This window comes from Lichenostomus cassidix, chromosome 1Ab, assembly GCF_008360975.1.
Source record: "Lichenostomus cassidix isolate B80296 chromosome 1Ab, HeHo_3.0, whole genome shotgun sequence".
NCBI lineage: Eukaryota > Metazoa > Chordata > Aves > Passeriformes > Meliphagidae > Lichenostomus > Lichenostomus cassidix.
The window spans coordinates 7,263,654-7,275,806 of NC_139481.1; the positions used below are offsets into that span (position 1 = coordinate 7,263,654).

The following is a 12,153-nucleotide window of genomic DNA, read 5'->3' on the forward strand; positions in this document are numbered from 1 at the left end:
AGTCAGTAATTGTGTATAATTTGGGAGGAGTGGGGAGCATCTTGGGAAGAAAAAAAAATCAGGATAGAGAGAATGAAAATTCTTTTTGGACCAATTGCCTTTAGATTTACTTTGCTAATTCAGACCACTTTTGCTGTTTGACCAGCTGAATGTTAGCCTTTGAACCTGTTTGTCCCTTTGAACCAACTTGCCCCTGACACTAACAGGACAGCTGTGAATTCCAATGCCTAGCAGAAGAAAAATTCTGCTTGAGGAGGGTGAATTGGAAAGTGGGAGGGAATTACTAAAAGCCATAAGCTTTCCATGTAATGCTCAAATAACTCACTGAGAGGTCGCAGGGAGATGTGGAAAGAGGATTGCTGGAAATTCAACTGCTACTCAGGCTGAAATGATTAACCCCATTGCCTCAGAGTTCTTACAAAAATGCACATATCCTGGTTCAGCTGATGGGTAGAGTCACCTGCTGTGTTACTATTTCTACAGTCGTTTCTTTGCTCTGCACCTTGTATGATTGTTAAGGTCTTAATTTAACAGTATATGTACCTTTAAAAAAATCTTCTGCATGCTGCTTAAATGTTTGATATTCTTTAAGTAGTATTTGAATTTCTTTTTAACCGACACTAAGTTATAGGATTGTTTTTAAACAAATAAGGACTTTGTATTAAAGCTGCATTTTATTAAAGAAAAAATGCCACAGCAAAATGAGGAATACAGGACTAAAGCCGAATAGTAACAGGTTAAATGTTTTTTAATAACATCTTTTGATATTGCAGTTTATTGAATTGTCCATAAAACTGTACAAATGTTATCAATTCTCAGAAATTCATGCTGAAGTGCAGTTGAAGAATTATGGAAAATTTCTCGAGGAATATACATCTCAGCTGAAGAGAATTGAAGATGCTTTGGATGACTCTATTGGAGATGTTTGGGACTTCAGTCTTGATCCCATTGCTTTAAAGGTCTTCATATATTTAATATACATTGCAACTGTTACTTTCCTAGTTTGTCCTTCCCTTTAAAACCTCAGAAGTAAAAGCTTGATGCATTTGTGCTCTTAAAATTTTAACTTGTGTTTGAGAAAGCTATCCAATACTATTTTAATTATTAAGCAACTAATAAACCAGTGCATGTCATAAGAGAAGGTGTTTTCATATGATTATTTTCTAGTCTTATGGATACTAGCAGAAGCTAAATGAATTTCTAATTCTTTGTGTATTGGGATGGCTGGTTTCAGCAAACTTCTTCCCTGGGACTGTTGGTGGTTTTATCTGGGGACTGGGTTTCCAGGAGAACTCCCTAGTAGTTGTAAAACTGAAGCAAACTGTGTGTGTATTTTTAGGTTTTGTTTTGACCTAATGGTCTTGGTAGAGTATTTGCTGTTCTCTTGGTCATAAGTTCTCTGTCCTTTGTGGAGCATTATTTTTCTCCTCTTCACTGAATTTGCAGACTTTTAAAAATTTGCAAAATTTTAATAATTTAAAAACACTTTTGTTGCCATATGAAACTTGTCTGTGCTGAAGATGCTCTCTCAAGCAATCATACGTCTGAATAATTTCAATAAATTATGTATAAGGCCACCACAGTACTGGATGTTTATGGACTAGTCAAACTCAGGCTGACTTAAGTACAAAATGTCAGTGCCTGCATACAGATGGATTTTCTGCTTCCTGTTTCTGGCATTTGGCATTATTAATTCATGTTTTAGTTTTCCTGAGCTGTTTTTTTCCTACATACACAATAATGACCATGCTTTTGCTTTTCAAGTTTTCTAAGTAAATTGTTTTAAATGCTGTGTAATATGCCTAGTTATTTGCCTGTCTGCCTAGAGTGAAGGGAAAGGTGTTTCCATGTAAAGGTGAAGAGCGAAGGTTTCCTGCAGTGCAGGTTGCCAGTAATGTGTAATTGTTGCTCTCTTATTACTGACCCTACTTGAGATTAAAGTTGAGGGAATACTTGCCTAGTTGGATAAATGTATTTTTGACCAGTTGAGAGCATTTTCTAAAGTTGCTCATTTGTTGTTTCTGTTTTGTTGTTTTGTTTTGTTTGTTTTTTATTTTAATTTTATTTTAATTTTAGCTTTTGCCATATGAACAGTCCTCCCTACTGGAGCTCATAAAGACGGAAAACAAGGTAAGCACTTTATGCTTAAAAGAAAAAAAAGTTGTTTTACCTCAAACTGAGCCCTCTAAATGTGAACTTGTTTGTAATCTGTGTGATTTTTTTCCCCCCTTTGAGTCTAGGTTCTAAACAAAGTTATAACTGTGTATGCTGCTCTTTGCTGTGAAATCAAGAAGTTAAAATATGAGGTAAATTCAGCTGACTTTTATTACTTTATATGAAAAGGTTTGCAGATTGGCAAGCTGATATATAGATTTATTTTTATCAGTAAAAAAACAATATATGTCTAAATTTTTGTAGCTTGATTACATGTATCATATTTATTAAAAAACAAATTTCTGCTTTTGTTGTTAGGCAGAAACTAAATTTTATAATGGCCTCTTGTTTTATGGAGAAGGAGGTAAGTAACTCCCTTTACTGTAAAGGTTTGTAGTTTTGCATTGTTGTTCAGGTTCTATTAAATGCAACTGTAACTGTAGTTTGATGATATGAATACATGTTTTCTTTGTGTCTTTAAGTGATGCACACCAAAAAGTGAACTCTGAGGTTATAGGGATATATGTTAGTGTCTTGTGGCTGTCCTGAGTTAGCTGCAGATGACAAGGTTTATCTGTAAATCCCTGCAGTGAGTATTGTTACATTAACAGGAGATGCTGTTGCAGCCATATTTACATGGGAAGTAGGGAGTGTGAGCTGCTGAGGTTGTATAAAATTTCTTACACACAGCTTGTCTCCTGTGGCGGCTAGTTTGCAAGGTATGGCATTGAAAACATGTTTTTCATATGTGAACACATCCTAAACCAACTTATTTCCTTTTGAGACTAGATTTTACATTGGTTGTAGTAAAACAATAAATCAGTGATTTCATTGTAGTGAAACAATGAAACCATTAATAAATAACCTGACCAAAGTCCTGCACTCTTTGCTTATGCAATTGGTTTTCCAAGACCAGCTGGAGTGTGTTGGTGTCACCTGTCCTTCCAGTGCAGGTAACTCACACTGCATGTTTAGACCATGACACAGGAAGGGCACAAGTAATTGTGAGTCACCTTAATTCACAAATCATGAGACCCTGTTTTAGGTAAAAGCTGATTTTTGTCTTAGAGTTAAACTGGTAGCTCCTGAATGACTGGCCTTAAGCTTCCACCTTAAAATGTGCTAGTGTGGGAATAAGCACAGATCTTGATCACAAAGAGTGAATATATTAATGAGTTGCTTCAGAGACCTATCACCCAACTTTATTTCAGTAATTTCAAAGAGAGGGAAAGCCTTTTCATGGGAGTATTGTAAAAGGGCATTCTTAGAGCTTTTCAAGAGACAAGAAAGTGTGACAGAAATATCAGGGAATGTGAAATCTTTGATCTCAGGACTGTTTATCATTCTTTTAAGTTCTATATAAGATGACTGTGGTGGTTAAGTAGCATAGAAAAGTGGGGGATTTGTTAGCTTGTTACGTGGGAGGTTTTTTGGTGTGGTATTTTTTCCCCCTTTTTTTCTTAGACTTGTGTGTCTTATCAGATGTGGTTTTAAATATTTTAAAGTCATATGCTGCCAGAATGATACTAGGAGGTCCCTCAGAATTCTCCATGTCTCTAGCATGAAAAAGTCAGACTGTAGCAGATGAATATTTGCAGCAGCAGTTTGTTCCTGATGGGTGTTGTGCAGGGAACACTTGGGAATGGCAGGAACTGGGAGCTCAGCCTTCTGAGGGTTAGGTAGGAATGCAGAAATCATGTTCTCTATTTCCATATCTCTGCTTGTAGCATTTGCTTTGATAACAGCAAGATGGCTTACATTAAACAACTGGCAAAGTTACTGGCTCAAGGATGGTTGAAATTTAAACAAATACTATGCTGGCTTTTTCCATCTGTGTAAAGAATTTTTTTTTCCCCATTTTGTCTTTGAAGTGGCTAGGATTAGTCTAGGAACTTTAGGTAGTTAGGGTTTTTTGGGGGCATTCATTAAAGCAATTAAAGGTCACATAAAAGGTGTAAAGGGGAAGAAATGCAATATTTAGTGTCTTGTCCCAGAGCTCCATGATAGAGAAGGATGGAGACTCCTTTAAACTCTGGCAGCTCTAAAAGAACATGTTTTATGAAGCAAGAACTGCATTTCTTAGGCAGGTAAACTTGTAACTGTAAATAGGCTTTTTTTGCTCAGAGTGGCCCAGAAGAAAAATCTCAAGTCTAGCATCTATCTGTTATCGCATTAAAAAGACAGTATTTTGTCAGGTGAGGTTCAAACTGCTCCAGATGACTGAAACAGTTTGGCATGGGTGATGTAATTATTGTATTTCTGTGTTCTGTATCATACAGATAATGCTGTGAAGCTTTGGTGGTAAGCTTGTTCTTTTGTGCAGGAAGATATGTAGGAAAAAGAAAATTAATTCCTTCTGGTTAATCGTGTAGTATATTCTTTCAGTAAAAAACATCTGAATGTTCCTTGCAAGATAAACACCTAGTATTTTCATGCAAATTTCTTAAATATGGAAACATTTATATGAAGTTACATAATACATATGCCTTTAAGGAATTTTGGGTTTTATCCATTATTTTCTTTCAGGTGAAGGAGACTTTTCCCAGCTTTGTATCTAATTTATAAACAACATAATTTTTAATGAAAAAGAAACTCCAAAAATAAATCCAATTTAGGAAAGCGAAATTAAGAGATTTTGATGCTCCTCGATGTACTAATAATATTGCAGTCTACTTGTATGACAAATAAATGGCTTGGAGAGCAAATTTCAATGTTAGTTTAACAGGTACAACCCAGGCTTTAGAAATGCTGACAAATGTTTCTCTTTTAAGCCACAGATTCCAGCATGGTGGAGGGAGATTGCCAAATACAGATGGGAAGATTTGTTTCTTTCTTGCAGGTAGAGTATGTTTGGATTGTTTGACAGCAATTACAATGTTAATTTTACTTGCAAAATGGATTTAACAGTCTGCCATGTCCTGTTTGCATTTTGCTGAAAGGCATAGCAGACATTTGATACGTTGCTATGTTTTGCCTGCAGACCTGTCACAACCAGCTCATGTATCACACATTGTTTGGGGATTTTTTTATACTTGTCTCTGGAAGTCTAATGAGAGAAGGAATTAGAATTTTCTTTTAAAGATTTCAGTAGGAGCAGATAAATCGAGGTTGCTTTCATTTGATGGTAAAGTTAAAGAGAGCTATTCTTATGGGTTTGGTTAGCAAGTTTTAGTGTTCATTGAACATTGGAAATGGGTTAATTGTTTTATACATGTGGGGTTTTTTAGCTGGTAGGTGAAAGCAAAATTAAAAAATGTACCTGAAAAAATTGCTTGTGCCTCCTTCAAACATTTTTGCAAGACCTCTTATTTCTTTTACAGTTTGGTTGTTCAGGATCCTTTGCATGAAAACAGGATCTGTTTTTCTTCTGAGGATTTCCTGTGCTCTTGGGTTTCAGTCTGTTGTGGAGTTTTTTTGTCCTTAATATAACCTACGTGACTGTCCTGTTCCCAAAAAATGCTTCTATTTTTACATATTGCTTATAATGTAATATCTGTGTTGAAGCAGAGAATATAGAGGAAGCTTCCAGAATGTTTAAACAAATTCTGGTTTAACAGGAGTTAAAATTCCTGTTCTTGCTGTATAGTAGCATGGCAGTAGTCATTTACTGAGTCCTGACAAGCTGAATTCTGTAAGAAGTTGTTTCTCAACTTCTTTTACCGTGCTGAAGTTCAGTGAATTGTCAGGATCTCTTGGGTTTTCTTCCCCATTTTCCAAGCTCTTTGTCATATCAACTTTGTTGGTTTTATCCTTCATTCTCTCTCTCTTTCCTAGCAAATGTTTGAGACACCACACAAAAATACAGCACTATTGCTTGTGAGCCCACTTTCTATGTATGCTGTGATGGATTAGGGATTGTTTAAAAACCTTGGAAGGAAGGGAAATGCAGGATGTTACCCCAAAGGGAGGGTTTGCTGTGCTAGCAGATGTGTTATTTAGGGTGAAGCTATGAGGAAAATGTTTTGCCTGTCAAGTTTGTTCTTTTTCAGCTGTTGTGTTCTCCTAAATCCCTTCAATAGTCTGGGTCCCTAGACTAGGAAATGCTGTTCTGGTCAATGTTATAAGCATATCCCCAGGGGTGGTGTGAAAATATGAAACTGACAAAAAGGGGAAAAGTTGCTTTCATAGAGCTCATGTCTATGTATTGGTTTATTGGCCCTTTTGAGCTTTCTAGATTAGCTAGATGCAGTAGCCTCAAATTTGCTAGGTCAAAACATTTAAAAAAAATATGATCAAAATAATGCTCTGAAACATTAGTTTAAAATTACAGTCTTGTCTGTGTTATGTTGCTGCTAGTATGCATGTGCTCTTAAATTGGACTCCTTTCCAGAAATTTTAAAATGGCAGCTGGTGCTGCCTCCCCAGGAAACATGATCTCAGCTGTCTATTAATCCATTCATCTGGAATCTGTTGGCTTATTTCAGCTGCATTTGCTAGAGCAGTACAAGTATAAGAAGTAATGTTTTGTGAAAACTGGTGACTAATAGAAGGCAGAAGCCCAAATAAGATCTATTTTTGATGGAGAAGGAGACAGAATTCAGCTGTTAGCCAGTCTCCTGGCAGGCTGGCTGTTCAGCCAGTGTGGGCTGTCTGTGTGCAGACTGGCTAGACTCATCACACTCTGACATTTCCCTGATGGGATTATAAGGTAAATTAATGAGCAGGTATTACTGCAGCTAAGGGAAACTCAGATCCATTTATCCTGTTGTTCAAGGAATGCTGTGGTAAAATCCATGATAGAAACTGGTCAGAGCTGGCACCTTCTTCCTCAGTTTTGTGTTACATAACTGAGCTGAAGTTCTGCCTTGGTCAGGCAAACCTCTCAAAGACATTGACTTAGTTTGTTCTAAGGCAGTATTGTGTGTTTTATCACTCTTACAGCACATACTGGCTTCTGTGGTAATTTCTAATTTGATCTTGGTTATTACCAGCATCCGGAGTGTGACTCTTCACTCTAGTGGGGAAAAAGCACAGCCTCTGCTACCCAGGGGTGTTGTCCCTGAAAGTACCTGGGCTACTTGCTGTCTTTGATAAATTGAACCAATTGTCAGAGTTGTACTGGAAGCTTGTGTTTGGTAGCTTCTTAGTTTAATCCCAGATCCTTTTTCAGGGCCGTTAGTAGGATATTTTCCATCCTGCTGTAGGTCTGTCCTCTGACTTGGATTAGGGATATAGTTAGAGCTTGGACTGCACATTCTGTAGTTCATATTCAGTGTTTTGGGTGTAATGACAACTTGTGTCTGAGGACATTCTATACATACATTATGCATTTGATTTTCTTGTGTTTCAGGAGCTGTCTTGCTTTGTTACCCGATGTTATGAAGTGGTGGTGAATGTAGTGCATCAGTTGGCTGTTCTATATACCAGCAACAAGTAATTATTCCCTAAAATGCTGTATTGTTATGTAGTTAAATGTTTAAAATATGAATGTTCTATTTAAGGCATGGTAATTTTTGGGATGTTGTTGTCTAGAGATATAGTGCTTTGCTGTGCAAGTTTGGGCTTCATAAATGGTTATGGAAGTGGTTTTATTTTCAGAGAAAATAGTGCTTGTATATAATGAGATGCAAGAATTTTATTGTTTGTCATTTTAGTCTTTATGTTTGAGAAATACTGTTAATTTTCCATCCTTGCTGTGTTTGAGAGGCTCTTCCTGTTGCTTGATACATAGCTTAAAAATCAGATCACTTCCACAGTCTATCTTAAAAATATTAATCTTGGCATATGTTCTCCACAGAACAATCATGATTTTAACACCTGAAATTTATCTTAGTAAGGGCTGTTTGGTTTAGCTCCTTTGAAATCTGTGAGGAGAGTTTAGTTCTGAATGGGATTGTTGGATTTAGCTTTGACTAACTGCAGTGCTCTTGATTTCTTCCCCACCCCCCAGTACAATGATAGCATCATTCTTGTGTTTTATTTGTTGCTTTTATTTTTGGCTCATACCACAGCACAAGGCAGACTTCCTGTGTGCTGCTGGATGTAGCTTGGATATGACTTGATTAAATACAAAGTGATTTTATTCTTTGGGTGTATCAAGGCTATTTGCTGTTAGCATAGCTGAATTGGGAATTGCTGACACACAGGTGCACTGGATACAGTTAGTGGTTTCATCCAGTCCCATGCTGTATCTTTAAAAATACAGTATTAAAATTGCTCAAAGCATACAGATTTCACATAGTAGATACTTTTAATCAGGTTTTGATGTTCTTTTGTTTCCCGAAGTTACTATGGTAATGAAGAAAAATGTACCCCAAGAAACGGAGGACACACCTTGGTACAGAATTGATACATGTGATCTGTTTTAAGGTTTAAAAAGGCATTAAAATATTTATTTTATTTACAGGAATGCACCTAAAATTATAGAGACATCTGGAGTTCATTTTCAGGTGGGAATGATTTGGAACTCTTTTGCTTATATTAATATATATATATAGGTCTTGATGATTAATCCTGACAAAAAACAGAAAGAAAGTGACTTTTGAGTACAACTTTCAATTTGGAATCTGCTTTCAAAGTTTTATTTTGTTAATCAGCTTTTTCTGGCCTTTATGTGGGAAGGCCTGGTATGTCCATGTCTGTCATATTCCAGCTTTTTTAGCAGCAAAGAGCTTGCAGTGCTCCCTTATTGCAATGTGTGCCTCTGCATATAAACAATTTTAAAAACTGTATTTTCAGTGTGAAGATAGATGAGTGAATTCAGTTTGTGTGCAGACACCACTTCAATATTCCTTGTGTCACTGCAAGTAATGCAAAACCTTTAAGCTGCCAAACCACAAAATCTCCCCTTTAACTCTCTAGCTGATCTCTTGTTGGCTGAAAATACATTGAAAGGAATTGAAATTTTATGTGCCACATATGACTGCAATAAATTTTCTAATACTACAGTCCTTTTCTTTCCCTTTTTTCCCTTCACAAACAGGCAATGTATGAGCATTTAGGGGAGTTGCTCACAGTCTTGATCACTCTGGATGAAATAATTGACAATCATGCCACGCTGAAAGATCACTGGACCATGTATAAGAGGTGTGTCTCTGATTTGAAAAATACTCCCACAGCCTAAAAGATAAAAGCCTGTGCATCTATCTGTGTTCCAACAAAGTCAGTGTGGGAACATGGATTTTGGTAGTGTTTCCAGAAATTGCAGTGAGGAGCAGGGCTGAACTCCCCATGTGTCCTTGTAAAGATACCAGTAAGTTTTTTAGGTACTGAATGTTACATTTTCAGGGCAGAGTAAGCATCCTGGCAAACAATGTAATAGTTGTGGGGGTTTAAAGTATATTCAGTAAGAAATGTGGTTGTGTATAGAACTGAGTTAAGACTGTCCCAAAATGATCATGGGGATGGGCATATGGATTTAAGAAAAGATGGTATCTCAAGGGAAAGCTGAAGAGTCAACAACTACAAATATAATAAATTAGTGGAATAATAATTGTTTCCTCGAAAATCTAAATAAATGGGAGTTACTCAAGTGCAGGTGGCTTTTACAGACCTACTGGATTATTGTGGGTAGTTTTGGGTTTTTGGTTTGTTTGGTTTTGGTGGTTGCTGCTAAGGGCAGGTGGAAATCAAAATCTATTATCAAAATAGTGCAGGATATGATAAAACTGTGAGCATGTTTTAAATGTGTTGTATGTGTGTTTTTTTCACCTACTCCTTACAGGCTGCTAAAATCTGTCCATCACAACCCTTCCAAGTTTGGGATTCAAGAAGATAAACTGAAGCCATTTGAAAAACTGCTGTTAAAACTGGAAAGCCAGTTACTTGATGGAATGATATTCCAGGTAATGAACTTAATATTCCCTGGTGTGATAGAGGAAGCTTACATGAAAGCAACACTCTTTTCAGAATGATTGGTTTGTTTGTTTGTATTTTGTTTTTGTTCCAGTTGCAGTGATGTGTGAATTTGGCTTTTGCATCTGTGCCTGGGAGAAAAAAGGCTCTGTTGTAAGATTCTTTCTTGCCCCTCTCATGTGCTTGAGCTGTGCCAAGCTTTGAATGGTAACAGTAAATGCTGACTGTTTTGCTGAACTAGAGAAACACAGACAACTTGGTGTTAGGACTGTGTGTTATCAGAATTCTGCTTTTGTCCACAAAATAGTGAGCAGGTTTACATAGCACAGGTCTTTATTTTAGCTGCAAATTAATTAATTTTATTTTAGCTGCTCATTAATCTTTAAAATACGGTGAGTGTGACATGGCATTCCTTGCACATGAGACAGGTTGCTGTCATTAGGGACCACTGTGGTGATAAATACCCCTGAAACATGCAGGGACACAGGTGGGTGAGAAGGATTTTATTACATTTTCAATACAGGAAACCTAAATGTGTTCATACAAGAAGACATCTCTTTTTAGAAAAGTGTATATTAGAGACATTGAAATAGGATGTTGTGGCATAATGAGCAGAGGATAATGTTGTTGAACCTGGTCAAAGCAGAGTCAGCTGCTCAGGTTGTTCTGTTGCAACTTAAACAGCATAGGGAAGAAGGACTTGTTCTGTAAAAGCCTTCAAAAGGGAAATTGTAGGTAAATAATTAAGCACCATTTGGCTTATTCTCTCAAAGGACATTGCTACCAGCTTATCCGGTTTTCATCTTATGTTTCCCTAATGCTGTATAAGTACAAAGACTTCATTATATGTTTGAGACATCACTAGGATTTGACTGGTATTCATTTAGGATGTTTCCCCTCCTGTCCTGCAAATGCCTCTTCCTAACAAAAATTCATTAGGAATATTAGCTGCAGTTCTATTAAAGACTTTTCTAGTATCTTTGGGAAGTATGAAGTGTGTCTCTATTTTTTGACTGTTGTGGGGTTTTGGGAGCTTTTTTAAACTGCCAGCAGTAGTGTGGGATTTTATGCTGCAAGGGCATGAACCACATCCTACAAGCAACTTATGTGATAATCTTGTTTAGTTAAAGGTTAGTTAGTAACATAATGTGATAATACAAATATGCATCTAGTTTCTTAGCACCAGCACATCAAATGGTTTCTTTAAAAATGCTCCTTCAGGGAAATGGGGAAATGAATAAAATCAGGCCATTGAATATCAAGTGCAAGAGTGTTTTAATATTTTCTGCTTTTATACTTAAAAATGTAAGCATATTTAAGAATCTGTGTGTTGTAGAAATTCAGGGCTTACTTTATGTTAGGCTTAAATCAGTGTGCTCTTCTAGTATTCTTGAAAATCAGTACTCTTTGGAGGTCTAAAACCCATGGCGTTATCCTAATATATTTATATTTCCCCTCCTTTTTCACTCAGGCCTGTATAGAGCAGCAGTTTGATTCTTTGAATGGTGGAGTGTCAGTGTCCAAGAACAGCACATTTGCTGAAGAGTTTGCTCACACTCTCCGAACAGCTTTCGCAAGCGTCGAAGCCAAACTTGGTAATTCAATCTCATGATTTTCCTGCCATTCACTGTTTCTAAAGTTGTTTATATTGTTTGGCTGGGAGTAAACTTCACAAAGGTGTATTTTTTCAGGTGAGCCTTCAGAAATTGACCAGAGAGATAAATATGTGGGCATCTGTGGCCTCTTTGTACTGCATTTTCAGATTTTTCGGACCGTAGACAAGAAATTTTACAAGTCTTTGTTGGATGTCTGTAAAAAGGTGAATGCTTTATTCTTTTGTCTTTCAGTAACAAAGTAGATAATTTTCTTAGCTGCATAGCATAGCACAGACTTGGGAAAAGAAAGAACACAAAAAAGTCTGAAAGCAGAGTTAAGAATTTTCTACTTTTTTTAACTCCCCCCTGCCATTTTCTTTTAAATATGGTCTAAAGCTTGTGCATTCCCATAGCAGCAAGGTAAAATAACTTGATATTTCTATTAAAATCTTTCTTCTCAAGATTAATATGGCACCAAAGACAAAAAATTGTGTTATGAGTACTCTGGTGCTGAATAAATGCTGTGAATTTTAACCTTGGCTATAAATGTTTGTTTTGGAATACTTCTAAGTGCAAAGTCAGCTTGGGCTTTTTCATATTGGATGGTATG

At 36.6% G+C, this 12,153-nt stretch overlaps 1 protein-coding gene across 2 annotated transcripts in view; it reads left to right on the top strand.

Annotated features, from left to right (window-relative positions):
• WASHC4 (WASH complex subunit 4) overlaps positions 1-12,153 on the top strand; it is a 35,967-nt gene that overhangs the window by 3,224 nt on the left and 20,590 nt on the right. For both annotated transcript variants that reach the window (XM_085049661.1, XM_085049662.1), the window contains exons 2-12: positions 820-959; positions 2,077-2,130; positions 2,241-2,306; positions 2,473-2,518; positions 4,926-4,993; positions 7,445-7,527; positions 8,501-8,543; positions 9,077-9,180; positions 9,818-9,938; positions 11,420-11,543; positions 11,640-11,767. In XM_085049661.1, coding sequence (XP_084905787.1) covers positions 820-959; positions 2,077-2,130; positions 2,241-2,306; positions 2,473-2,518; positions 4,926-4,993; positions 7,445-7,527; positions 8,501-8,543; positions 9,077-9,180; positions 9,818-9,938; positions 11,420-11,543; positions 11,640-11,767 — 977 coding nt within the window. The remainder of the gene's footprint in view (positions 1-819; positions 960-2,076; positions 2,131-2,240; positions 2,307-2,472; positions 2,519-4,925; positions 4,994-7,444; positions 7,528-8,500; positions 8,544-9,076; positions 9,181-9,817; positions 9,939-11,419; positions 11,544-11,639; positions 11,768-12,153) is intronic.